The 27,904-nt window shown below is 45.0% G+C and overlaps 1 protein-coding gene across 2 annotated transcripts in view; it reads left to right on the top strand.

Moving 5' to 3' along the window:
- CSMD2 (CUB and Sushi multiple domains 2) overlaps positions 1–27,904 on the top strand; it is a 351,736-nt gene that overhangs the window by 109,739 nt on the left and 214,093 nt on the right. For both annotated transcript variants that reach the window (XM_075115031.1, XM_075115030.1), the window contains exons 5-6: positions 8,603–8,797; positions 15,389–15,596. In XM_075115031.1, coding sequence (XP_074971132.1) covers positions 8,603–8,797; positions 15,389–15,596 — 403 coding nt within the window. The remainder of the gene's footprint in view (positions 1–8,602; positions 8,798–15,388; positions 15,597–27,904) is intronic.

Below are 27,904 nucleotides of genomic sequence, written 5' to 3'. Positions count from 1 at the left end.
TGAAGGATGTCTTCCTGACATCCACTCTGAACTCTGAAGCTATGATTTTTTTTTTGACTGTTGCTTTTTTCTTTTCTTTTTTAAAGTAGTCTTATGGGCATTTCCTCTTTCACCTTCCCTGCCTGCCCTAACCTTAGCTTGCATAAATGTCCTTTTAATGTCCATTAAATAAGTTGGGATGTATGAAAGAAGAGAGGGGGCAGGTCTGAGCACCCAGATCCACAACATCTACCTTTAAGTAACAAACAAGGATTTAGAGTCAGAGTAAGGTCCTTGTAATCAGAATAAGCTCTTGCTTCTGAATACATTCAGGCGTTGGGGAGATCCCATGTGGGGCTACAAACTTGTTCTCTGAGATGAGTGCATGTTATTGCATAGCTTGCAAAATTATGCTTGTGGCAAATTCTGCAAGATAGGCAGCTGTGAATTTAGGAAACAGGACTGAGCCCTAGGCGTGTTTTTATGACATAATTAGATCACTTTAGCTTTGTTTTCACTGAAGAGGATAAAATTACCTTCTAGATTTTTTTTATCAGTTATGACCACAAATTAATAATGAATCTCTAGTGCCAGCAGCAGCAGCAGACTACCTAATTGCTACGGCAGCTCAGAGGACTCTTTCATGGCACCATCCTTGAAATGTATTTGCTTTCTGGTTATTGATAGAAGGTGTCTGCATTGTGAGCTGAGCGTTCCTGGTTGCTTTTACTATTGACTCTTGTACGCAGTGGTATAATATTTCACCTTTCCTGCTCTCAAGGGCATTTCCCCACAAACTGTGTGATTTCACTGATTAGTTAATGTACCGCTCTGTGAGGTTGATGCCCCAGTTAGTTACGCCTACAGTATTGGCCATGGTGTGGTAGGGAGTAGCCAAGATTCCTAAAGAAGTACAGAAAAGATAACTATAAGAGGGAATAAATTAGAATGAAGAAATTCTGAAGGCAGTTGGAAAAATGAAGAAATAAAATCGAGCTGCCTGTGATGGTGGTGTGAGGACTTGGCCGGTCTGTGTGGGCACAGGGATCATGCAGTGCTGTAGGTGAGATGGGAGGAGCCCCAACACTGCTGCTGGGCCCCGGCAGGGGCTGCCGCCACCCTGCGCTTTGGTACCTGCTGCTTCCAGAGAAGTGGCTGAAAAAACTAGGAATGATGTGTTGTGGTGAATGCCCTTCCTCTGCTGTGAAACATCTATTAAAACAGATGTAGTTGGCTACAATTTCTGTTTCTGGGTAATCAGCCAATAGCTAGAGAAGATCAATAAGCAGATAAACAATGTGGCCTCTAAAGTTGGAAGTGGCTTTTTTTTTAAACAGAACAAAGAGCGTTCCCTGTCCAGGGACACTCTCCAGCAAAATGCAGAGCGGATCAACACTGGCACCCAGTGTCTAGATGGAATCAGTTCAAATCTGGGTTTCCAAATCTGACACCCTTTTTCACACTGACGCCTTGGCTTTCAGTCTTGATGTGCACAACGGAGTGAGGTGCTTAATCTGATATGGCAGCTGAACTCTCTGGGGCTGCAATTTTAATTCTGCTTTCGTCTGGTTCCTGCAGTTGTCTTCTGGTGCTGATAACCGCTGCAGTATTGCTTTTCGTGGCTTGTCTTTCATGTTATGAAAAGATGCAGGTCTTTGTTTCCCTTGGAATGGTTAACCTTGGTTCAGGGAGGAAGAGAGAAAACAAATGTAAAACCACCCTCCTCCCTAGGGAAGTTTTTTCAGGTTACTCTGCAGCTGTTAAATGCCAGTTCAATGAAGCCTTTAAATGTACACTTAAATCCATTCCTGCTAAGCAAAACACTTAACCACACACTTTAAATTAAGCTTGTGTTCAAGTGTCATTGCACTGAAAAGCAGCAGGACTAGAGCACGTTCACAGAGATAAGCACATTCTCAAGTGCCTTGCTGATTAGGCTCCTGATGCAGGAGAGCATCCCAGGTTGGGACAGTACGGGAGGACCACTGGGTCTAGAAACTAAGCATCTGCTGATGTCTAAGCATCTGCCAGCATGATGATGATGTTCAGGGCCCAGCAAAAGATTTCTGTAGCCAGGCTTCAGCATCTGTATCTTCATTCTAGCTAGGCTTCCTCAACTGTGCTCAGCAAGTAATGATGTTTATTTGGAAGTATAAATAATGAGTGGCATAAAGTCCCAAACGTTAAGGATTTGTGTATCTCTGAAGATACACGGTGTTGTTTGTTGCTCTATCTCCCATGATCTTAGTGCTTTCATGTTTTGCATCTTTTGCTATTTCTGTAGTGGGATGACTAAATCAAATCTAAAGTACTCCTCTCTTGGCTCATGTGCTGCTCTTGGAAGTTGTGTGGAAGTTGCTGTAAGCACATTCCAGGAAGGTAAATTGAAAACTGAAAATGAATTTCCAAAAAAGCCCTAGAACTACTACTACAAAGAAGATGGATGATGAGCCATTTTGGTCTGTTATTATCCAAAAGTAACTATTTGGCTGTTTTTCAGTGAACAAAGAAATATTAGAGGGAAAAAATAGTTTCCATTTAGCTTTATCTCTGGCTGTACTGGAAATGAATCATGCCATAAAGGATAAAATGAAATGAAAAGGATACCATTTATTTCCTTTTCTACTGGACACTTATTATGAAGGTTAAAACTCTTCTCAACTAAACCAGATTGCACTAAACCACTGCTGAAGGATATTAGAATCCCTGTGGCACTTGGCCCAAAAGCTACAGATGCAATTGGTCTGTGTGGCTCTTCTCTCCCCCCCACTGGAGCTCCCATTTGTGCTGGCTAAAGGTGCACTGTCCGTGTTGTGCCTAGGTGTTTCAGTTAATTTTTTGAAGCTGTGATGGACACCTTGGAGGGATTCTCCTTAAAGAATCTGCTTCTCTCCTCGAATTTCTAAGAAGGCAACAAATATAGGGCAAATTATCTCTGGAATGAAATACTGCTCTGCCCAGCCCAGCCTGGATCTCCAGCAGAAGAGACCTTCATGTTGATTTGCTTGGATGTCTTGACTTCCAACCCGCACTAGATTCCAGAAGTGCAGGAAAATGGAAAGACGTGTTAAAAAAGCATAATGGAGATTAATTCGGAAATGAGTGTGCAGTGATGACTGAGCCAAGCAGTTTAGGTCAATGGTTTTGTTATTTTGCTTGGTCTATGTAGCATCCTTTCATTGGGATTTATAAATTATTCCTGCTGTAATAACTGTATTCAGGAGCTATAAGTGCCTGCTCTGGCATGGCTTGCTTGCTTTTTTTATTAGGAATGAAAATTAGTTGGGAATGAGGAGATAATGTATGGCCTCATATCATAAAAGTTGCACTCCTTGATAAGATTTCAAGGTTAGAACAATGATAGCATTGCAATATCTGTCATAAACTACCATAGATAATTCAAGCAATAAAAATGCTTCTTTTAGCTATGTAAATAGGGTAATAGACTGTATCTTGAGGTATTAAATGTTGGGGTTATTTTATATTCGAACAATATAAACAGAGAAAATGGAGCTGAAGATTAATTTGAATGGGAAATGGGGAAGATTTCTCTTCGGAATGGTGAGCAAGCTAGGGATGGATTTGAGTTTGTTTAGTTTGAAAGTACCTGAATTGGACCTGAATTGGTCCAATATATCAATGTGATGAGTAAGAAGAGAAACATCTCTCTGCCTTTTCTTGTTCTTCCTTCTTTTTCTCCTGACAAGAAGAGCTGTGGGGTTTGAGAGAGGCTGATGTAATTAGGCTGAATGTGTTCTGATGGTGGGATGCTGTCCAAGGATGCGTAGAGTCACATCTGATGACTTAAAAACTACTAATTAATTTCGAATGAACTGGAACAAGGAGGCATGGCTTGACAAGTACTAGGTTTTGAAAGCTGCTGATTTTGAGACCTTTCAGTGTAGTGGTCCTGGGCAAGGGGATGAGAAAAATTGGGAATAGGCCTGGTGAGCCTGTTGAAAAGGATAGAAAGAAACGGGGGTAAAATTTGAAGTCAGTGACTGGTATGAAGCTTCTGATGCAGATCAGCAATTCTGACACCTCTTCAGCTGCTCTTTAGCAGCTCACAGGAATGGGTGGTGGTAACTTCTCAAATGTGGTATTTCCATTTCCAATTTGTTTGGTTCATTTTCAAGTAACGCATTGAATTCTGTGACGTGCCTCTGGCCTTGCACGAATCATAGACTGTCCTGAGCTGGAAGGGACCCACAAGGACATCGAGGCCAACTCCTGTCCCTGCACAGGACACCCCAAATTCACACCGTGTCTCTGAGGGCCGTGTCCAAGTGCTTCTTGAACATTGCCAGGCTGGTGCCGTGATGCCTCCCTGGGTAGCCTCTTCCAGGGCTCCACCACCCTCGGGGGGGAAGAGCCTTTCCCTGATACCCAGCCTAACCCTCCCCTGGCACATCTCCCTGCCATTCCCTCGGGTCCTGGCGTTGGTCACCAGAGAGCAGAGACCAGCCCTCCCCCCCCCCCCCCCCCCTTGGGAGGGAGCTGCAGAGCGCCATGAGGCTGCCCTCAGCCTCCTCTGCTCCAGCTGAGCAAACCCAGGGACTTCAGCCGCTCCTCGCACGGTTTCCCCTCTAAACCCTTCACCAGCTTCATGGCTCTCCTCTGGACATTCTCTAGTAGCTTTATGCCCTTAATGTCCTGTGGCTCCCAACCCTGCCCACAGCGCTCGAGGCAAGGCCGCGCCAGCACGGAGCAGAGCGGGACAGCCCCTCCCTCGCCTGGCTGCGATGCAGGGCTCCCCATGGGTTGGGTCCGGTTGGCGTATTGGACCCTCTGTTCCCCTCGGGAGTCATCTATGACAACTACACTTTTATTCTTAACGTGAGTGGTTGTGGTGCAGGGGGTGGGCTGCCTAAACAATCCCTCCGTCCCAGGAGGACCTTCATCCACATCATCAGTTGTCTGCCCATCCGGTTCCAGCCCTCATACCTGTTGTGTACAGGCGCTTGGGAAGGGGGCGGGTGGGGGCTGTAGGGGGCCCTTTGTCTCTTATGCCATGGTTGGCTGGCGCATCCGTCTCAGGGACGGTACAGTACCATTCCACCAGTCCTTTCTCTGACTCCCTGATATTCCTGCAAGGAGTGGGAGAGTTCTAGGTTTTGCTCGGTTTATTCCTGTCTGATGGCTTCCATGTCCTGACGCTTCATAGTTTCTTGCCGAAAAGGTGACATTTCTGCCTTACTCTCTGATCATCCTATCTCCTGTTACCTTGGGAAACAGTTACAGCTGTAGTTCTCGCGTAACCTCCTCTCTAGAGATCAATTAATGCTCTGGTTCTGTTTGTGCCTGTGCTGGCAATTAACACCATGGTAATGGTTCCTCTGCTGTGTCATTTTAGGGAGCGGGGTCTCCAGGGCAGTGTATCTGAATAGCCCTTGGGACAGTGATGTTTGAGGTATGTCGAGGAGCTCTCCAGGTACAACTGCCATGGAATAATCCTATTTCCCTTCCTCTGTCATAAAATATGATAAGGGTTTGGGAGCTGTTCAAATCAAGACAAATAAAATAAACTGCTCTAAATTCATCATGGGAAGAAACAGACTTAGCTACAAAATGACTAACAGGACCTTCTATTCATCTGTACAAATCTGGTCTGTGGCTGCACTCATTTCCATACAATCACTGGAAAATATTATGTTGATTGCTGGGAACAAAGCTTTTATGGGGAGGAAAAAAGAATCCGTGCTACTAATCTACAGTGGAATTGGTAAATGGGTAAGACAAAGCTTTAATAATATTATTCTGTGCGACATCTGATGTAAATAATACAGTTCTATTAATCTCTCAAGCAATCAGAGAGTCTGGCTGTTAGAGGCAGCCAAGGATGAGCAATAATATTATCTCTTCTCAGGAATGTTGGAGTAGAATCACAAATCCATTGCTGTGAAAGCGGTTCCTGCACCAGCTCAGGGGGTCGCACTCACAGCGGAACAAAGGCACGGGCTTCCTGCGCCGGGCGAACTGGTCGGGGGGTTTATGGGGACATCTCCAGCCTCTGCACCCGGCTGCTTGGACTCCCACCCTGCGATCTGCTGAGGGGGTCTGTGAAGCTCTGCTTTCCCAGGGAGCACAGATGTTGTGTCCATCGAGTCTTCTCCCTCCCTCTGCAGGGGAAGGTGTACTTCACCAGCTCACGTCCGGGGCTGACCAAATTCATGTTCTGCACAAGCGCCTCAAGGCCATGACTGACAGCGGGTCCTCGTGTGGGCAGCTCTGTCTGCTGCTTATGCTGAAGCTGGCTCTGGATGTAGTGCCAGCCTCTTTGGAAGCAGTTCTTTCAGTCCACAACGCAGCATTTGAAAAAGTGTTTGTCTTCTGCAGATGTGCAGAAATTTAAAATCAAGGCTGACCGATTCCTGCAGCACCCCGCTGAATCCAAAGCGATCAAGGAGTTAATGTTGCTTCCCCCAAAAGCATGTGTGCACTGTCTGTCCTGTAACAAGATATTAGTTAAAGGAGCCAAATGAAGCAGAATTTTTAAATGAGATCCTGTTTTTCAAGCATGATTTTAAGATACGATGCAGGTTGGGGTAGTCTGATTCTTTCACAGTTCATTAAGTAGAGAGCAGCTAGTGTTAGAGATTGACTTTTAAAAATGATAGATTTTTATTTATAGCAATGTTCTAGTCATTAATTTTAAAGGAAGGAAGCATAAAAGCAGGAATGGGTTCATTTTTTTAACAAAAAGTGACATTGGTAATTTAATTAAATTGGGGTTTTGAGTATCATTATGGAAAATGAAACATTAGTTCTAAGCTGCTTTTCAACCCATCTGATGTATCTGATAGCATCCCCCCGCTTACCCGACCTGTGTGGTCGTTAATATTTTGATGTGAAAGTTGCTGCTGAAATTCCCAGCTCTGGGCTCTTTGTGGAAGGGTGTAAATAGTGTTTTGCAGAAGGAGCAAAAGGAAGAGATCTCGTCTGCCAGAGCTCCTCCCTGTGCCCCCACTGCCGCGCAGCACAAGGCTGCGTGGGGAGACCGGAGCCCGGCGCGGTGTCCCCGGGGCGCTGGGAGAGGCTGCTCCTCGGCGCACCGATGTGTGGGGAGAGCTTGCAGTTGCAGCGGGGGGGGGAAAACCAAACCTGAAGCAATGTGGGATTCAAGATGTATGTGCTGTTAAAATTAATCAAGTTTAAGGTGGCAAGGTTGCATTTAATCTGGAAGTGGGTTAAATGGAAAACCAGGTGGTCTGTCTGGATGCAGGAAGCCTAATCCTGTATTGGTTACAGATTAGTCTTTCATTTCCCTCGCTGCGAGGGATACTGGGCGCGGATCTGCTGTAGAGAGCCCTCTTAGGGTACCCGATCTCCGCTCCCAGGCGGCAGCCGGGGCCGCTGGCGGGGGAGGCCTGTGCTGGAGGCAGAGCAGGGAAGTTTCAAATCCCGATCCTAAAGCACTACCCCATGGCAGGACGGAAAGGTAGTGCTCTGCATCAGCTAGTGTTAGGGATTTGTTTCATTTCACATGCTTACGCACAGTTTTGGCTGTATTTTATTTTGCATGCCGTGTGCGCTAGCATATCATTTTCCTTTCAATCTTCTTTTCCTTGGCAGAGCTGCAGACTAAACCTTCCTTTGCTTGTAGAAATTCATCTGGTTTTGTTCATGCCCCTGACAAAATTGTTTCCGATGATAAACCATCACTCAGCTTTGAATGACCGTGTTTTCCTTCCTCTGATGTTTCAGCCTTAATGAAAAAGAACTATAATACAAGATGCTGCACAAGGGCCCGATTCAAATTTGATTAAGTCATTCTTAGTCTTGGTTGAATTTGCTGGGTTTTATATTGGGCTCTAAAACCATGATTTGAGTGGATTATTTTGGAGAGGCTTGTGGGAACCTGTAGAGTTTTATTTAAATTCACTGAAACTGCTGTACAGAGGCATTGGATAAGGATTTACTAGTATGTTAGCTGCAATTTCTCCATCTTACGTTCAAGTATTCCATATTTTTTCTGATGCAACTGTTGGACTATAATTGGTCTTCAGTGGAGCTGGCTCCAGCTGTGGTGTTCAGAGTCCGCTTTGATGGGTGTGTGCGACATCTGGTTTAAACACAGAGTGCAGTGAAGTATAAATCCTAGTGGGCTGGAATGTTGCTCTTTCTGTCGATGTTATAGTTGCTAATTACAGGTTTTGCTGTCTTCTGTGTGGTTCTAAGGTGTAATGCAACTCTGCTTCTATCTCGGGCCTTTTAGGTGCCCGGCGAAGGTCTGTTGAAAAATGTTATTTCCAACAGGAGCGTAACCTCTGGATTCTAATTAACTGCAATGGTGTTGAGTAGAACTGCAGGGGGCACAGGGAAGAGGGATGCTTTGGTTTAGAAACTGGTAGAACTGGTCAGGAAAGAGCAGATCTTGTTTCTGACTCAGTAGCTTGGGGAGTGATTTTTTGCTTCCTTACATATATTCAGTAGAAATGGTACTTAAACATCAGCCGTAACTGGCTTAATCCTGGCGTGTGATCCAGTAGGGTAAGTTTTGTGGTTATTTGCTCTGTACATTGAGTGATGCATTTACCTTGAGGCAAGCCTTCCCTCTGGATTCTTCCCCTGACAGCTGTGTTACAGTGCACTGTCCCTAACCAGAAGCAACTTTCTTTGGCAGTTCTACCAAGCCACACGTGCGGGAATCCAGGAAGGCTGCAGAACGGGATTCAGCAAGGGACGACGTTCAGCATCGGGGACAAAGTGAGATACAGCTGTAATCCAGGCTTCTTTCTGGAAGGACACGCGTTGCTCACATGCCATGCCAACTTGGAAAACGGTGCCTCCTGGGATTTTCCTCTCCCCTTCTGCAGAGGTAAAGTGTCCTCTCTTCATCTGGCTCGCCGCAATGAAACAGGGTTTAATGAGCAGTTTGGGGTTGGGAAACGCTTCATGGATTGGAAGCTTTATTTAAAAGACTTGAAAACTAAGCATGATGTAGTTAATATTGAGGTTCTTTTTTATTGGATTCTTTAAAGCTGCCAGGGTTTGGGTGAATAATAGGAAGGTTATGAAGTGCTCAAAGTGTTCAAGATGCTGCACAGCTACTTTAATTTCTTTGTCTAAGTGGTGGGAAGAAAAAAAGCAGGAGTATCAGCCATGAGATAAGGTACCTACCCAAGACCATGCAGGTTTTCTAGATCAAACAGTAGAAAACGAGACTGGATTTTCTGCAGCGTCAAGCTGGCTTCCCTTGTGGTGCTTTGCCTGTAGAGGTGTGAGTTTGCAGAGGGCTGATGTGCTGCGGGCTGCTGGCAGCCTCGGGCAGGGGATGTGCTATGGGAGGCCCAGTCTGGCCGTTGTTGGAAGAGGCTGGCCAGCTTTCCTGCAAGCCCTTTTGGGGTAGAGAAACCTAGATTCCATTATCGGTAGTGAAAGCTGCTTCCTAATTCTCTGGGGCCACAAGGGACTAGAGAGTCTGTAAATATACAAATGTCTGTGGTGTTAGACCACAACCGTTGCTGCTGCTTTGAAGTCTTTTCCCCTCAATTCCTTGTGTACTTCAGCAGAGCGTCTTACATTGATTCTTTTTATTGACCGTTTGTGCAATCAATCAGCAGTTCTAAGCTGTAGCATAAATCTTGAATTTAAAGTGAGCAAATATTGTTCGCTTGGTGTGTTTTTAATGCTTGCTTGAATGAGTTACGCAGAGTCATATGTTCTCCTTAGTGTATTTCTTGTACACTTCCCTTCTGGTTTGGGGCCGAGGGCATTAGACCACTGAAGGAGTGGTTCATACAGCCACACTGACACTGGAGGAGGACAGCTATTGTTGCCGTTTTAGTACGGTCAGTTATGATTCTTTGCTTTTCCTTCAAATTAGAACTCTCTTTGTAACCTTTTCTTTAACTTTTTTCCCCTAATTTCACTGGAAGTGTGCACAGGACAGACATTCACTGAAATTCAACCTTGAGAGTATGCAAAGCAGTACCCTTTTGAGAAGAGAAGAAAACAGTCTGCATCAATGGACCAGTGTTTTCTCCAGTCCGGCAGCATTTCTCTGAGAGCTGCCTGCCTTTGGAGGAAGGCAGTATCTTCTCCTTGCCCTGCAACTACTCAGACATTTGTGTAGTAGACCCCAATAAGGGAGGGATTAACTTCTGACCGCAACGGGTGTTGAAGTCGAGGGCTGGCATCATTGTCATTTTTGCGATCCCCGCTGCAGATGGGGTAAAAGACCATTTTTGCCTTGAACTGCCAAACCCACTTTTAATTTTAGCGCGATTGATTCAATCTTGAGCCCAGCAATGGTGATGGTGGCACCTGATATACTTCATAATGGAGGCATATTCAATTCTGTGGTGCTTGTATCAGTGCTCTGCAAATTGCTCTGATGGCAGCAAAACATGTGCTTGTTCAGCTGCAGTTGTGTCATATGCTTGCAGGGTCCTGGAGGTAGCCACTCTTTTGATAGATTTGGTCCTGATCCTTCAAGACTTCACCTCAGGTAAAACTTCCAAGGTGCTTTTCAGAGGCGGGAACCAGAAATCTTCTCATGTATCATTTATATCTTGTTCCAGGAAGGTAGAAAGTAGCAAAGACAGTCTGCAAATTGACTTGCTGAATTTGAAAACCAGCTGCACTCCTTCTACCGTAAGTAGGTTTTCAGCAGTCAGACGTTGGTGCGATACAGACATGAGTCGTTAGAAAGGGCAAAAAGATTTGCGTACTAACATACTAACAAACAGGTTTATGCTGCCTTCTGCAGGGAGAATAATCTTCTCAGAACTGTTGCCTGAAGAATAACATATATTTCCTTGAGAGAGAAGGGATCTGTGTGGCCTGTAGCTTATAACTAATTCTATTAATATTGGCTTACTGGTAATTGCCACCTGAAAGTTTGTTAAATGTATTTGTACCTATTCTTTTATTTTGTAACATAAGTTGGAGATGGGTTGTGCTGCTGGGTGAGATTCTGACGAGTCGAGATGAAATGTGCCCTTTAGCTGTGCAGGTGTTAAAGTCTTGGGAGCTGCTGTCTTGGGAGTGGACTGGTGTAACACTACTGCGAGGGACGGTGTTCGGCCGGGGGACTCGGCCCTTCTTCCCCCCTCTCCAGAATAATGGCAGAGGGATGAGGCATGTGTTGGAAACAGTGTTAAGTTTCTCCCATGCTAATCAATATCCTCCTCTGGTTTCTTTATGCTCTTTTCACTGTGCTTGTGTTCTGCTTTGTAACATCCTTTTCTATATATTGGTAGCTTTGTCTCTATTCCAGTCTTCATGCATTGAAATAATTGGAGACGCAAAGAAATGCACGGTAGAAAAGAGTAAGAAACAAAGGTGTTTGAGAGGATGTGCCAGGACAGCAACGCTTCGAAGGAGTGCTGTGGCTCAACAGCTTCTCCTTCACAGCAGCTGTCTGCACTCCCTTTACCCAACTCTGTTACGAAGTACAGTTTGTCTGGTGGGTTTTTTTATAAAGGACAAGTGTAATCTCTGAGAATGGGATGTAGGAAGGAATTCCAGATGCAGAAAGAATGGCTTGGTGAAATGTGTCTTTGCAGAGCCAGGGAGAGTAGCTAGTGCTGCAGCTCGCCAGTGGTCTTGAAAGCACAGTTATATCAAAATTGATTCTTGGACTCTGAGCTAAAAGAGACTATAAATTCAGTCTGCACAGACTCTGCTCTGGTGAGTTATGTTTCTTGCTTGCGTGGCAGGAAGGATTAAAACTGCGGTGATCTCATTCAGGGAGCACCAAAGCGGCAGCAGCGGATGACAGCTCCATGCTGATCTGCAGAGGAGGGGAGCGCGGACCTGGTGGCAGCTGTGGCTGCCCGGAAGAGCAGCTTGGCTGTGCCTGGCAGACCATGTGTAACTCGGAAATTTGCCTCGAGGACCGAAAGTCCTCGGCGAGTCTGGGTCAGAGCGTAAAATCTGGACTAAGCTGACATTTATCCCATCTCTATAATGTGTGTCAGAAATATCTGGAATGGTTTCCTTATTGCATCTCGTGTGTTTCTACACGCTGTCTGCCCAGTTGTTCTGTATTCACAGAATGAAATGAGGCCTAGTGCTTAACCTAAATGGGGCCTTAAGCCAAGACCTACAAGTCTAGCTGTATTTTTATCCTGACAGTTGCTATGCTGGAGGCAAAACCCCAGCACACCTGGAATGCTGTCTTTGGTTTTGCTGTAGCCACAGAAGGAACAACCCCCACCTGTGACAGTTAATTTCAAATAAAGCAGAATTGTGTGTTCAAGGCACCAAAAGAATATCCAGAAACATCCAAATCAGCTTTGTAAGGCGCTTTCATGCATGTGGAGAGAAGCCTTGCCCAGATTGTTTGCTGAATTTAAGTAGAACTGATAGGTTTATGATTCTGGTAGGCGGTCGAGTAAAAATTCAGTAAGCCAGCTGAAAAGTTGAGAACATTTGCAAAGCTACATTTTAAGCTTATCAAATACACATTCTCATTACAAGTGGTCTGTCTTACTGTAACTCAAACAGCTGCTTAGACTGCGCTGTGCCCAAAATAATTGAAGGGATGTGCAAGAAGATTTTTTAGAAGATTGTAGAACGTGTTTAAACAGTAACAACCTGTACAAACTTAGGAAGTGTGTATTTAGAGGTAGATGGGAAGGGGATACGTTTTCCATTAAAAACTGTTTGCAATGAAAAATTTTCAAGGAATTTAAATTTAAACCTTGCCTTTTAATGTAAAAAAAAAAAAAGCCCAAAACACCATACCTTTGCCTAGATCTTCAGCTACTGCGTTAGCTTTCTCCTGTAAAAATAAAATGTATTCCCCTTGTTTAAGAATTCTATTATAGTATTGAGTCAAAACTCTTCAGCATGTTTCTCCATCCCCTCCTGTATTGCCGTGTTCCTTCTAGCAGAGGAACTACTTTAACATTCCAGATCCGGTCTCAGGCTTCTCAGACCCCAGCATGGCTGAGAACTTCCCGACAGGAATTGCTTCTTCCGAATCCGTGCTGCGTTTGCTGTTGGGTGGGTGCGTTTAAGGGCTCTGTGTAGACCTGAGCTGCACAAATGCATGATCGTAGTGAGAAGCAAGCGCTTGCCCAAAGGCCCCTGTGCCCTTGGAAGTGGTGTTCGCAGGCAGAGGCTGGATCGCTTGAAGATGTCTCATGGTAGCGGTGCAGGCCCTTTTCTGCAAAGGTGCTTTGAATGGTTGCCTAGGGACAACAGCAACCAGGCAACAGTAATATTTAACATGTTATGTTGGAGGTAGCTGCCCCTCTGGAGGTAACTGTATCTTAGAATAAATTGCTCCTTCAGGTCCCTGTGCATTGCTGAAGCAGCAATGACCTTGCTCCTGCTCTTTCTGCCTTGCTGCCGGGTGGGTGGTCTGAGAGTTCACCGAGGATCTTTTTTGCATCTATTTCTTTCTAGCATCTGCAACAGCACTTATTCATGAGAAATTAAATTCAAACATACCAGTAAACCGGTGAATTGTCCTTATCCTGTTTGGCTAGAAACCATTCATCCTCTAAACAGCGTTTTCATCCTCTCTGTTGGAGGGAGGGGTCTGGACGTGTCCCTTTTTGCCTGGACCTTCTTTGGAGGCTCCACATTGTGTATGGTGTGTTTGGAGGATTTCCTGGTGCTTGGGCTAGGTGAGAGATCTTTCAGCCTAAATTCATTGGTGATTCTAACTGCACTTCGGTGCCCACTCATGCCTTTAATTCACTGGCAATACGATTGCAGCAAATAGGTAGCTCTGTAGTAGAATACCAGGGAATAGAATATAGAGCTGGGATTTCAGTGGCCTTTCTCAGTCCTAGTCTTGGCTGCTGGAGTGGCCCAGAAGTAGTTTCGTGTCTGCCTACATGTCTGCATTTTTGTCATAATTTTTCCTGCCTTTCCCGCTTTCTGGGAGTTCCACAATAACCAGCGATGTGCCACCCCAGGCTGAGCACAGAAGTGGTTGCAAAGGGCCATTCGTGACCTCCACTGGGGCTTAGAGGTGCTGGTGCAACACATGTAGTGTGTTAATGCAACACGGAGTTACAGCCCGGGGTGTTCCCATCCCAATCGCTTGTGTCTGCCTGTGCCTTCTGCTTGTTCGGGTGGCCGGCTGTGCTGGGAGGGCAGATGGCCATGAGAAAGACAAACATATATGCCAACTTCTTACATTTTTCTTTCAAGTTTTGTGAGTTATAGGCTGCTAGTTTCAGCCCTGCTCATAAAACCTGCTGATAGCACGAGGCACTAATTCCTGCAAAGGTCTAAAAGCTGAAGGATGCTCCCGAGCAGCCTTGCAGAGTGGTCCTGCCCTTTCCTTAGGGGCTGATGAGCCGTTGCACTTAGCAAACGTTCTCATCTCTGTTAAATTTCAGTTTGGGTTTTTAAAACAGTTTGTAATGAAAATAAGTGTTTATAATGTAAAGCCCCAAGCTCCTTGACTAAAGCATCTGAAATGCTGCTCTGTAATACATGTTGTAAAGTTAATAGGCTTTTCTTAGCGTTCCAAATAAATGCTGAGCTGCTGCTGCGTGTACAAGAGCACTGAGCTGCCCTGATGCTAGTCAAATGAATTCTTGGTTTCCTTTATCTTCCTGCTCATGTTTTCTTTAGATCCTCCTCCTTTAATTGCTCTAATAGCTCGTGCTGATAAAATTCGGGTTGTAGAAATGAAAGAACCTGCAGCAAACAGGAGAATCCAGTACGTAACCAGGCAATGTCACTGCTAGATTTCTGAACAAGTGGTTAAGTTTTTACCACTATGATTTTGGTAACAAGGTTCATTTCCTTAAGAAATTGTGAAAAAACAAAGACGTGTAAGGCAAGCGTGTGGGATACTCCCCTCCTTTGCTATTAGATTTCTATTAAATACAGTGCTCGTACTCCAAGTCCTGCTGTCCCAGCCCTTAAGGGTCCCTCTGCTGCTGCTGAAGGTGCTGAGATCTCTGTGGGTTGGAAACCAACCTCTCCTCTGCTGTGATCAGAGTATTCAAGTGTCTGTGAAACCCTTCTCAGTCGCTAAATTCCTGGTGGTTTTCCTCCTGCTTTGGCTAAGCGGACGGGAGGAAAGTTGCAGAAAACACCTCTCAGAGGATCCTAATCAGGAATAAGGGATGGAAGAGAAAACTTGGGCAACGACACGTGAGGAAGTAGCGTCCTGACAGCGAGGTGTGTCAGGCTGAGAACTGCCCCCCCAGGGAAGTGGTAGCAGCTTCTGTCACTTGGGTGTTCAAAATTAGACTAAACAAATCACTAGGAAGCGTATGGTGGGGAATAAGCTGGCGCTCGCCAGGAGACACTGGCTGACCTAATAGGATTTCGCATCCCTCAACATCTTTGTCTCTAAGTAGTGTATAGTATAGCACACCTCGACAAAAGCACTGGCTCTTTTAAAGCTTTGCTTTGACTATGGGCTTATTCTTTGATGCGCTGCTTTATGCATTTCAGCAAAACCTGATAATTTGCCTTCTGTTTCCAGCTGATGATGCTTGCGGAGGGACTTTGCGGGGACAAAGCGGAATTATCTCAAGCCCTCATTTTCCTTTGGAGTATGGCAATAACGCAGACTGCACGTGGACTATTCTCGCTGAACCGGGAGACACTATTGCTCTGGTTTTCATGGATTTTCAGCTGGAAGATGGATACGATGTTTTAGAAGTTGCTGGAACAGAGGGATCTTCACTCTGGTAGGTTACTCCTGGCCACGCTTCACTGTGGTCTGTACAGTTGTGTAGTACCCGCTGGTGTGTTGTGTGAACGGGCACAGACGTTATAGGATGGTCAGAGTGAACAGAGTGTTTGCCTGAACGAGGGCATTCCCAGTTATTCCCAGTCACAGGCTGTAGCTGCTGCCTTCTAATGAAACTCTCTGGGATGCTTTTTATTTGCTTGGTAAACTTTGCAGTGTCTATTGTCTACTTCAGATCGTACTCTCTGCGGTAAGATTTCACGGGGTAGCTGGTTGGAAGACATATGGAATTTAAAAAAAAAAAACCCACACAAACCCAGCACTTCAAAACCCCCCAAACCCGGCTCAAATGTTGTCACACTCAAACCCTGTTTTTGCTAAACTGTTTTCTGATTGCTGCTAAATGTGTCGCTGACAAGTTGACTTTACTGTTAATGAACTTTTGGCAAATGTTTTTACAGATCAGCTTGTCCTTTTAGACAGGAGGCTGTGTTTAGAATTTCAATACCCCTCTCATCCCGTTGTTTGCTTGAGCAATGCTGTCAGAAATGTTGCTTTTATGTATAATAAATGCCACGCTGATTTTTTTTCCGATAAACAAGAGCTGCCCAAGTGATCAGCGCTATGAAGTCTGAAGTGAGGGCTTGCAGAAGGAATTTGACATATTGTTTACGTTGCTTTTAAAGGCGAGGACAGCTCTGCCTCTAGTTCATCTTCTGCACTTTGATTGTGCTCAGCAAGCAGTTAAAAGTCTGAACTAGGAGCAAATGGGAGGGAACAGTCTGAAATCCCAGCATCCCCCTGGAAGGGAAGAATTAAGTGTTTGAAATAGTTAGGTGTTGCCTGGGATTATCAACAGGAAGTTAAATTACAATTATTTATGAGGATTCTGTCACAGCCACAAATAACATTCATTTAAGTAATTTATACTTGCCTGGCAATTATGGGGGAATAGGATTTGAATGTTCAGGATGTATTGATGTGAGAGAACTTGCCATTTACCATGTACCAATTGTTTACTGTTCCCAGGACCCCTCTGCAAATTAGATGTTGCTGTTTCATGAAAAAAAACCCTGGTTTTATTAGCATGCATTAATATTTTAGGGCACTTTTAGTTTTTAACCATTATGAACTGCAGCAAGGATCAGTCATCTGTGGTATGTGGTAAAGATGAATGTAGCTAGTTAAGAAACATTATTCAGCCTGGGGGTGTTGCCAGTGCAGCACTGTGTCTTGTCATATCAAAAATAAAACAATGCCTGTCAGAGCAAACCTGCTGGAAAAAAAATTAATAAACTACCCATAAATACAGCTTGGTAGAACTTTAAAAATGGCAAAAGTGTCTTAGAAAATGCAGCTCCTTGACTTTTGGTAGTACATATGCGTGCGCACTCACTCTTTTAAAAATGAGATTTAGGAGCAATTTTAAAGGTGGTGTGTTTTACAGACATCAGTTTTGGGCCCTTGTTGGAGGGAATAATGATGTATTTACTTTCCTCTTCCCCTCTCCCCCCCGCCCCAAGTGCCCATGTGCTGCATCTTTAATGGTTCCTTTCCTCTAACGTATTTTCACTGGGAGGCGGATGACCTCCGCGAGCCGCAGCAGCCGCGGACGCTTGCTGGAATCAGCAGAGCAGGGCAGGCGAGATGCACGGTGTCGATGAGTGAAACGGCTCACACAAACATGAGTGTTGTCCAGGGCTCGTAGAAGAAGCTGTTCCTGCTTTTCTGAGGTTCGTCCTGCATTTTTATAGCTCCGTGAAATACACGTGGGCGAGATAAACACACCAGGCAATTCAAAGGGATCTCATTTAGTATTCTTGAAGTAAACTTTTCAGTCCCATAAGCAGAATTAGAGTCTTATTTTGCATTTCATTTTTTCAAAGCTGGCCTTCACAACTCAGAGCCTGATAATTAAATTCGGATGACTCATTTTCCCATTTTTTAAAATAATTTTTGCCTGTGGTGGTGGAAACCTGGTGCTCATATCTCCTTTTTAAACATATTGATATGATTCAGCTTGGAAATATAGCTATAAACCCTTTTTCCCCTTTGTGAGAACCTAGTTTTAATTATTGGTAATATGGCAGATAGACTTGCGGCCAAATAAACCATTCTATTGAAGTATCTCGAAGCTAAATGTTTCATTTCCTAAGCATTATAAATAGGTTAAATCTGGTCCAGAGATGTACACAAATAAACAAAATTAAATTTCATCTGGAGAATAATTCATATGTATTTTCAAGCTATGAAATATTGTATCACAGTAGTATTTATGAGAGCATTAACTCAGCACATTAAGCAAGCTTGACTTGGGCTGCACTTACTAAAAACGCCCTGCGTTGTCGTTCACCATCCCCTCTTCAAAAATAGATGCTCCGTTGGTTTTTACGAGCCAGGTTCCCTTCACCCCCTTGCCTTCAGCGGTCGCCACGGCTGTACCCGCTGCGCTGCATGTCAGTCTCGGCACGCGCAACCGCTCCCCGGAGAATCCTGTTATGAGTTTCATTTGGTCCCTGACGTGTTGGATGCGAATCCTGCAATAAGTCTTGAAAGGGAAAGGGCATTGCGGGTCTAAGCATCTATATGTCAAGCAGAGCAATAGAGGTTGAGTAGCTATTTGAGACATATTAATAAAATAACACATTTACAGCTCTTAACTGCTATTGCGGTTTCTGTCATGGGGCCTTGGGTCTAGATTTCCTTGACAGGTGAGGAATAAAATTCTGCTGAGCAGAGAATGGGAGGGGAAGAAAGTAGCGGTTTGAAAAAGAGCCCGTCAGATTAGAAAGGACAATGTGGGGGTCTCCAGGCTAGAAAGAAAAGTAGGGAAGGATGGCAGTAGCTGCCCTGTTCCCCTTCAAGGTTACCTGGAGTGGCCGAACTAATCACAGCGCCTCTCTGCTAGGGCGAAGATGCGCCAGGCACGGAGAGGGACGCGTGGTACCTGTGTTCTTATGTCATTATTCCTTCACTACTTCTTGCCTTCAAGACTTGGGGCTCTCTTCCCCCCCCTCATTTTGTACTAGTTGCGAGATCTGAAAGGATTAATGAAATTCTTCTCTATAAGTACATGTGAAAGAAGAAAATCCTTCAAAGCGGCTTGGGCTCCCTTCCTTAAGGGGACTGAGCTCTACTGATCATCTGCTTTGTGTCAGTTATCTGCTCAGAGCTGACTAAATCCCTCGGCCTACGCTTCTCAGGAATATCTGCTGATTGCGGCTCTTTCGTGGTACCTGGTTTCAAGAGCTCTTCAGTGACGAGTATCCCTGTGGGTGCCCAGCTACGCTGGAAATACCAGAGGGTTTCACGCTGACCACCTAAAACATCCAAAGACCATGTCTGATGAGGAAGTCTCCAGGCTGGTCCTGGATGGCGTTGGACCTGCTCTGTGGCAGATGTGTCCCAGCCTCATCTTCCCTTTGTGATTGCTCTGAAGCTCTGGGTAGGTTTGACTTTGTTTGAAATACTGCCGTTGATCTCCTGCATGTTTTTCTGTGAGTCCTGAGCGAAGTTGCTGGGGGGGGATGTGTGAGGCACAGGGTGGGAAGTCCTGCGGGGACGGCAGGAGCCAGGTGCTGCAGCTCAGTACTGGTGGCCGTACCCTTTTGTCCCACCTGCAGCATCGATGTGTCCCCTGAAGGTTTAGAGAAAGCAGGAATGTGCTGTGCAGCAACTGTTTGCCTGTGCTCTGAGCACACGTTAATGGAGGGCAAGTTTTTGCTTTGCCTGTGGCAGAGGAGGTCTGGATTTCCCATGTTTGTGCATATTCACTGCAGTTTAAGTGTATGCAAATGATGAAAATGTGGTTGTCTGTCTCTTGCCCTTCTTTCTGTCATCTGTTTAGGTCTCACCTAGCTGGTCTGGGGCCTGTATGTAATGTTAGGCATCATGATTTGTATTATGGTTGCTAAAGCATTATGCTGCTATTGCTGGAGAAGGTGGTGCTGTAGGAAATGACTAATAATCCAATTTATGTATGTGTGTTTACTGGAAGTGACTAAGATCAAGTGTACATTTTGCTGCCTATAATGCAAATGCTTAGCAAAGGAGGCTTTTGCAGTTATTCTGATAAAGCTGAAGCAGGCGAGATGGGTAAAAGGTAGAAGCCTCGTTCTTGGGCTGTGTAGGTGCAACATGCACGTGCAACAGAGCTCCTCCAGGGCAAGGCTTTTCAAAGTTGTGGAAGTAAAAGATGACATTCAAATGTTTGCTTTATAAAGTTCCTTTTATGCTGTTGAGTTGGAAAATAGGAGGAAGTGAAGGGGAGATACTGTGAGCTTCAGCTGCCTGCTGAACAGGTGGGCAGTGAGTCCCCCAGAACGATGCTCTGTGGCTACTCATTCCGCAGACGAAAATATTTAGAAACCTCTGCTCCAGGCAAATTAATTAGTTTTATCTCATAGAACTAACAAGTATCTCGTTTGTCAAACTATGACGGACTGCCTGGCATGTTTTGAAGGTTCATTAGATGTTTCTAATTTTCAGATGGGAAATATACTTTGAGTAGTAGGTGACTACTGTAATAATGAGGCTTTTCAAATGTTTTATAGCTGTGTTGCATTTTGCTACTGTATTAGATAGACTCTGAGAATCCAAATTGGTAGGAGGGACTGGGCTTTTAGCCAGGAAGGGTGCTCCTGTTGCTGCTGTATCGTGGTGTGGTGTTTTCCAGGTCAAAAATAGTACAGCGTGTGAAGGGTCAGAACCTTTCTGGGTTGTTCTTTCGCCTTGTATTAGGTTCTAGCGCAGCAATTAACCTTCTTCCCCCTTGCCCTCCATAACCTTATCTCACAAACTTTTCCTTGAGCTCAGCGGAAACAGTGCGTTACCTGGCAAAGCACCTCGTAGTATCACGCTGAGAAGCTGCGCGTTGACCTGGGAATATGATTTGCTTTTGAATTATGTCCTTTGTTTGCCACTGGGTCCTTGTTTTTCTGTCCAAAGTTTGAGCTTACTTAGCCTAATCTATAGAAATAGCACTGTAGCTTGGGAATGGTGGCTTATCCATTCCCCCTGTGCAATCCGGACTGAGCCCGCCTTTCTGAATTAAAATCCACCGTGGTGCGTTTCCTCTTGAACTTAACTGTGTTTCTGTATTTCTTATTGTAACATTTACTAAATGTGGCTCCATTTTTGAAAATTCAAATGCTTACCCTTGAAAGAAGGGAATGAGGCTGGCAATTCCCAGATGCCACCCTTTCCCTTTTATATTTTTAATCTGTTTCATGGTCCTTAAAAAACTGCTTTCTCAGTTGCCTCACTTGTGTATTTTGCTCTGGGAGGACACAAGCATGTACTGAATTGCCCTACTAATGCAGAGTGTTGGTCTGTGGTAGTTGTCTTCCCTACGATCCTCCTCTTGACTTAATTATTCTACCTTATGGAACACAAGTCTAGTTTTAGGCGGGGTTGCATCATCTGTTATGTTGCCCCTCTGCTGCCATCTCACTCTCTGAGCCTTCCCTTCTCATTCTCCCTGGGAAACGTTTTTCCTTGATTTTTCTGTTGTTAATCCCGTGATAAGTGAATGCAGTGGGAGAAACAGGGCTGCAACTGAGTAACTGCCAAATTGGTGGAGTTTATTCCTGTCTGAATCCGGTTCCTTCTCTTCAGTGTCTCATCTTCATTTTGCCTTTTCAGCCTCAGAGCCATATTTTGCTCATCCTGCTTGCACAACAGCTTTTCTTCTCCTCCGTAGGACTGATTTTGCACTAACTTTGGGTAGAATTTTGTTTTAGCTTTGTCTCTTAATTTCCTAGAAGCAAGGGAGCCTGCCTTAATATGTGCCTGTGTTATTTTGCATTATTTCTATAGCACGACTGTGCCTGGTGTGAACACAATGCGGGCATCTCGCTGTGCTTCAGAAGTACTGTGGTACAGATGTTGAGCAAAGGGTAGAAACAAAAGGGTCTCTGTGCTGGGGTGGGCCTGGGAGAACTTTGAATTTAAGGTTCTTCTGCTTAATTCTGTCATATCTTCCTTTCTGAAGCTAAACCCAAGAGGAGACCCCTTTTGACATCAGCCCTTTCTAGAAAAGCATTTCAGAAGCCCTCTTGTTGCTGTCTTTCTGCAGAGTGTTGAGTTAGGGGGAGGAATGGTTGGAAAAATCACCTGTGTTTCAGCAACTGTTGCTGACTTTATTTCTTTCCTTGCCATTATCTGCAGTTGACCCTTCCTGCCCTACCACCCTTGTCTATCTGCTGAGTGGTTTCTAATACTCATTAAAGCTCTCCTATGCGACATCTGCTTTGTGCTTCCCTCTTGATGCCAGTTATTTGGTACCACTGGCCAGGCTAATCTGTTAGCACATCTTGTGCTCTACCTGTAAGAGATTAGAGCACCTGTGCTCTTGAAGGTCACTGTTTCAGGCGATGATGACGTTGGTTGGTAAAAACCTGTTCTCTGTATGTGCTTCTAATGCATCAACCTATTTTCTTTATATCAAAGCAGCTTATGATCCTTAGATAGCTGTCTTGGAGCTTTCAGCATATATTTTCATCTCAAACCTCAGTCGATGTCTACTGAAGTCAATGGAAGGACCTTGGCTCCAAAGGGCTTTGTGAATCAGGCTTTAGTCTATTGTCACTTGCCAAAGCGTGTTCCTCTTGCCACCGTCTTGCAGCTCAGGAGCCCTGGGTCTGCACCTGCTGTTGCTGCTGGTTATACAGATGCTGCTGCTACCCGGACGGGGCGGTGGGAGAGCGCTTGCAGGAATCTCGCGGACTTTGCGTTGCAGTCAACCACTGCCCAGCGCTGCGCGTGGGCGTCCGCGACGAGCCCTATCCACTGTGCTCTCCCCGCGTGCTCCCCAGCAGCTGCCGTTCCTTGCGGGGATTGTGTAAAACAGATTGCCTGATGACTGCTTTCAAATGATTTTAATCTCACACTTGCTGCTTCCTTTTTGAGGTTGTGGGTTTTTTTTTTCCCCATCAGTAATTGCTTTCGTTTGAAAGTTGACAAGCATTATCCTGCCCTGGTGCATGTATGAGGCTGAAGACTTGAATTGCGTGTCTTGAAATAACTTATTTTGTCACTAGTTAAAACCTAGATAATGCATTTGTGAAAGTTTTTTTTTTGCTGTGCAATGAATTATGCTTCCTTATTGTAAGAGCTAGTTAACTAATGGATGCTTTATCTGTAATATTCAGATGCTTTTCTTCCATGGTGATGTCTTCCATAGGACTGGGAATAAATAAAAAATGTGTATGAAGTGGCTTTTGAAATCTCTGTTCAAATGTCAGTTACATCTTCGCTGGGATCTGGAAAATAAACTTCCTTATTTGACTGGTACGGCTGAATTTTTCTTCTAAAGCATATGTAGTGCCTTTAATTGGAAACACATTTTACAAAGGCTGTAAAGCTGGAAAACATTGCTTTAGTGGGAGACAGTCTCCTTGCAAAACCTCCTTTTCTCGTAGCAGGTGTATTCTCTGGAGATAACATTTTGGAGAAGTTTGGGAAACCAGACCGTCCCGGTGCACGCAGCCAACTTGTGAAACGCCTGCAGCTCTCCGCGCTGGCAGCGGCGATGGTCCCTCGCCGCCTCTGGCGTGCGTGTGTCGGTTCCCTGGGATGCACCAGCTTTTGCAGCTCGCTGTACTGCACTTCGGGCCTTGTTTTAATGTGGATCTGCAATACGAAGAACAGGAGTTTGTAGGTCACAGCTGGCACAGTATTGGAGCCCTCAGTTCCTGGTGGTAGCTGAGAGGTAGAGCTGATTGCTTCTCCAGTGGATGCAAGCGATCCCTGAGCATCTTGATTGCTGCTCTGAAGTGAAGTTAAAGGGTTGGTAATGCTTTGTACAAAGTCATTTCTGTAGAGTAGTTTTGCACGTTGTCCTCGAGCTCCTTGGTCTGTTGCAGTGCAGAAACAACTGGGAAATCTGGAAGAAAGGGCTGATCCAGGGTAAAGACGGTATTTAAAGATGTTCCGTAGTTTAGCATATATTTCTGCTAGAGGAGGGAAGATTCCAACTGTACCCCAGCTGAGAAAAATAACGTGCAGACTATGCTAGCCCTCATCAGCTAAGCACGTAGTTGGCAGTACGTACAGCTCCCTCCCGAAGTCGCAGCGTGGCCAAAGATGGAGGCGGCAGAACTCGCTTGCCCTGGCTGCTGGCAGCTCGCCCGTCTGGGGGGAGGTGGTGGCTCCGTGCTGCCGAAAGCCTGCCCCGCTCTTCTGCCAGCAGCGTGACAGGGAGAGAGGCTTTCGTGACAAATTACAGCGAAAGGGCCTCATGACCTCTCCCACTCATGTTTCATTGAATAAAACATGATTAGATTTCATATACCGCTTTCTGGCTAATCTTATTTTTCCGTGCATTAATATGATTAATTCTATTTGCTAGATAGTAGAGAGCATTTCATGAATATTCAGGCTAGCTTTTTAAGCCAAGAAAGAAGATGCTTTTAGGCTGAAAATTACCCTGATCATGTTTTAATTGTCCTTTTTATCCCAATTTGTCCTTCTTTGTTGTTTGGTCACCTCTGAGGCAGAGAGAGAACCTGATGTGAAGGCTCCTGTTGTGTGGGCTGCACCTCAAGGGATGGGGTGCAGGGAAGCATGTAGTGGGGAGGGAAAAACCCTGAAGGTTGCTAAAGGTGAAGAAATTAATAAATATTTAGCTATTTCTGTCCTGGATGCAAACACATCAGAAGACAGACAGGCAAGCACACTCAATACCTGCAAGATAGAGTTGTTTTTGAAAGGCAGACCTTGTGCAAATGAGTGTAACACAGTTGGCTGAAAGATGGGCAAAATATTGGTAATCTCAAGAGTACCTTCAGGACGTGACCCAAAATATAATGACCATATAGATTGTAAAACAACTCCTTTATTTGGCAGGGGAAGGAGACTCTACGTAAGTGCAAATGGTGTCACAGGTTGTAAAACGTTGGATGTCTGGGGTCCTCTTTAAAACACAGTGTCTCTTCCTCCGCTGTTAGCGGCACACTGAGCTTTCCCAGTTTGAGCAAGGATTTGGACAAATATTGGTGGGAAAGATCACTGAATTCGCATACAGATGCTTCCAAGAGATGTCTCTGCCTTAAACCCATCACGTGTTTTCTTGTTCAGAAACCAGGTTCTGTCACTTTGAGGCTCCACCGTTGTTTAGGCTGACGGAGGATGTGCAGAAGGGTCTCCCTTTGCAGAGGTATTTGCTATGCTGAAGGAATTGTATTTGCATGACAAAATCTGTCCACCAGAGCTGCTAATAGTCGTATTTTGCACAGCTCGCCATTATGCACAACTCCAAAGTGAACGAGCGGAGGCACCTCTGCAGCTGTTTCAGTACTTCCAAAGACCTCTTCCTTCTGGGGTTTCTTTGTGGACCAATTCATGGATATTCTTCTATATTTAAAAGTTGAGTTAAAGAATGCGAGTACTTTGTTTTCATGTGTCACCTGCTTCACAAAATGTATGTTGAATGATCTTTGCCTACTGGATTTCCCCCCAAGGCTCACTGCAGCTGCTTCTCGAATGAGAGAATGGGCTTGTTCACCTGCATTCAGGCTCTGTAGCTCTCCTTCATCTGCTGTAGGTGGAAGTCACAACTGATAGATTGTCTGGTGCTGAATTCATCTCTTGTTTAAACTGAGATTTTGGATGTCTGATGCTAATGTATCTCCTGTGCTGCAGTTAAACTGCAACTCCCTTCTAACTTACATTATATGCTAATTCATTCAAGTTGGGGAAGGATTGCATTAGGCATGGTTTGCTTAAGCTCAAGCTGCAGAGAAGTGTCGTTTATTTTTTGACAATTCTCAGGTCACATGCATCCCTCCAACCTGAGCTTTCCATTTGTCCCTAGAAATATTTAAGTGCATGAAACACAGGAAAGAAATCTCTACAGAGAGCCTACCTTACGTGGTGTCTGTTGGCCACTAAGGGTAATGTGGTGAAGTGTGTGTGTGTTATTTTCTGGTCTTCAGACAAAGTGTAGCCCTTGAGCAAGACGGGGGTGTCAGATCAGCACCTTCCAGTTACGGGCAACTGCAGAGTGCAGCGTAAGAGGCCCGTGGCTGCTCCTGGAGGCAGGCTCTCTGAGGTTGGTCTCTCCCATATAAACGGGAGCTGGATTGCTGTCCTGCGAAGTAGGAAGTTGGCAGCAAACAGAATTCTAGATGGGGCAGAAGGATGTTCTTGTGTATTGGATTTATTTCCTTGTACAGCCACGATGGGCAAGTGGCTTGCCACCACGCTTTAGTCTCTTCTTGTGCATTCAAGCCCCATCATATTTAGATTGCAGCTGAGATTTGGGTTTGTGAACTGGCCATATCAACGTACATGGTTTTGTTTTCAAGGCAAGCTATTGAAGCTGGAGATCTCAGGCTGTTACTTCAGAGCTGACTCAGCAGCGCCTGGTTTCCCTTTGGGGGTTTGGGTGCAGGACCTATTCCCCGTTTGATCTAGGATGACAGAATATTTGGATAGTACAAAGCTTAATATATTGCTGTTGATCGATACAGGTGTTGTGGTTCTAAGTCTGATCTTAGCGGCGTTCCTTCGGGCTGTGCAGGTGCCCTCTCACGTTGTACACAGACACAGCAAGGAGCTTTGTTTTAGCAGAAGCTCCTGGTCTGATCTTCACACAGGAACCGCTCTACCACCCTTCCCCATGTACTCTTAGAGACAGAGGCTGTGAGATGGAAAGTAGATGTGAAGAGAGTGGAGGAGAATTTCAGTGTTTCAAAGAGTAGAGAAACACTGATGTGTGGTGTTCCAGTTCCTCTCAATAGGACAGATTAAATAAAGTGTTACCACATCCATTGCTGCAGCCGTAGAAATGGAAAAGTTATTCAGGTTAAGAGTTAAAGTGTGTTTTCAGAGCTAGTCCATTGTATTTTTTAAGATATCTCTTGACATACCTATATATCTATGACAATGTCTTGACAAATACAATGGAGTACAAAAACATATTGATATGTTTTTAGATAGCCAAACTTCTGCAATTTGATAGCTGTGGTGCGGTCCCGGAGGCCTTTTTCCTTGAGTAACAACCTTTCAGCTAAAGTGAAAACATTGACTTCTGTTCCCGATGTTTGCTTAGTGCAGGCCTGAGCTGCTGCTGCTTTAAAAAATAGATACGCTTGCAAGGATCAATAATGGGAGGGGTAAGCAGGAGAGCGCAGAGACTATTTTCCATTCGAGATCTGTGCGATGCTTCTGGAAGTGAGCTATTCACGGGGGGCTCCTGAACTCATGAACACAGAGGGAGCTGCAAACAAAGTGCTAAAGTGAAAGGCCTAATAGTAGTTCAGAATCGGTTAATACCGTATCACCTGGTAAAGCCCTGCCTGAGATCTTAGGCGGTGGAAAGCTGAACTGTGCATCCTCGGGCTGAGTGGTTCCTTTCAAGGGCTTGATGTTTGTGGTTAGTCCAAAAGCTGGTTCTGAGCTTTGGGGAGCAAGAACAGGCTGACAGGCAGAACCGTGAATGATTTCTGTTGTGGGACACGGGAGGAAAGCAATGAATTCTACAAGTTCTCTTGCACCTTGGTATCTGTCTTCCTCTGCTTCAGAGTCCGTGTTTGCCCTCCTGCACTGGGAGGTCCTGCCACGGAGTCTTCGCACAGATGCATTTTTTATCACATGCTGCTTGACTCAAGCATGGACTGCAAATCTAGTAATATCAGTTATTAAATGCAGATGTTTAATCTAAATATCTTGCCTCTTGATGCCTCTGATATCTTGTACACAGAGATCTAATCAGCCTTCCCAAAGCCCAGAGGGGGGAGGGAAATCATTTTTGGATTCATTTGGCTACTGTGTTTTGCTGCTGCTGCTTGGCAGTGTTTTGTTTTGCCGTGGCAGGTCGTGATCTCTTTAGCTCATGCTGAGTTTGTTTTTGACAGTCTTGGCTAGTTTACAATATGGATGTTTTGATTCTTCCTCACAGGGACCTCTCTTGTGGCTGGATTTATAGTAGGGATCAAGAAGATGCCAGGGCATCAGTAAATATCAGAGGATTAGTAATAGACAAAATGTTGTCAACAGCTAGTATCTAATGACTCTCTTCCTGGCTGCAGTAAGCTGGAATTTTGCAAGCCACTGGAAAGCCGGCGGCGTTGCGGTGCTCCCCTGACGTGGGTCTGCCTAAGGGGCGATTCCTGCCTTGTCGAAGTCCAAAAAGGCGAAATGGGAGTAGCTGCTTCCCTGCCGCCACAGGGACCTGCTGACTCGCCGCGTGTCAGTAAGCTGCTGAGAGGTGCTTTTTTGCCGGTGACCTGAAAACTTGAGCAGCTTTCTCCCGCTTTTCAAATAGGTGTGTTGGTTTTATACTTCCCTGTTGGAGCACAGGGG

The sequence above is a fragment of the Phalacrocorax aristotelis genome, chromosome 20 (assembly GCF_949628215.1).
Source record: "Phalacrocorax aristotelis chromosome 20, bGulAri2.1, whole genome shotgun sequence".
Taxonomy (NCBI): domain Eukaryota; kingdom Metazoa; phylum Chordata; class Aves; order Suliformes; family Phalacrocoracidae; genus Phalacrocorax; species Phalacrocorax aristotelis.
Note: the sequence above shows the minus strand (reverse complement) of the source record. Positions and strands in the feature narration are given on the sequence as shown.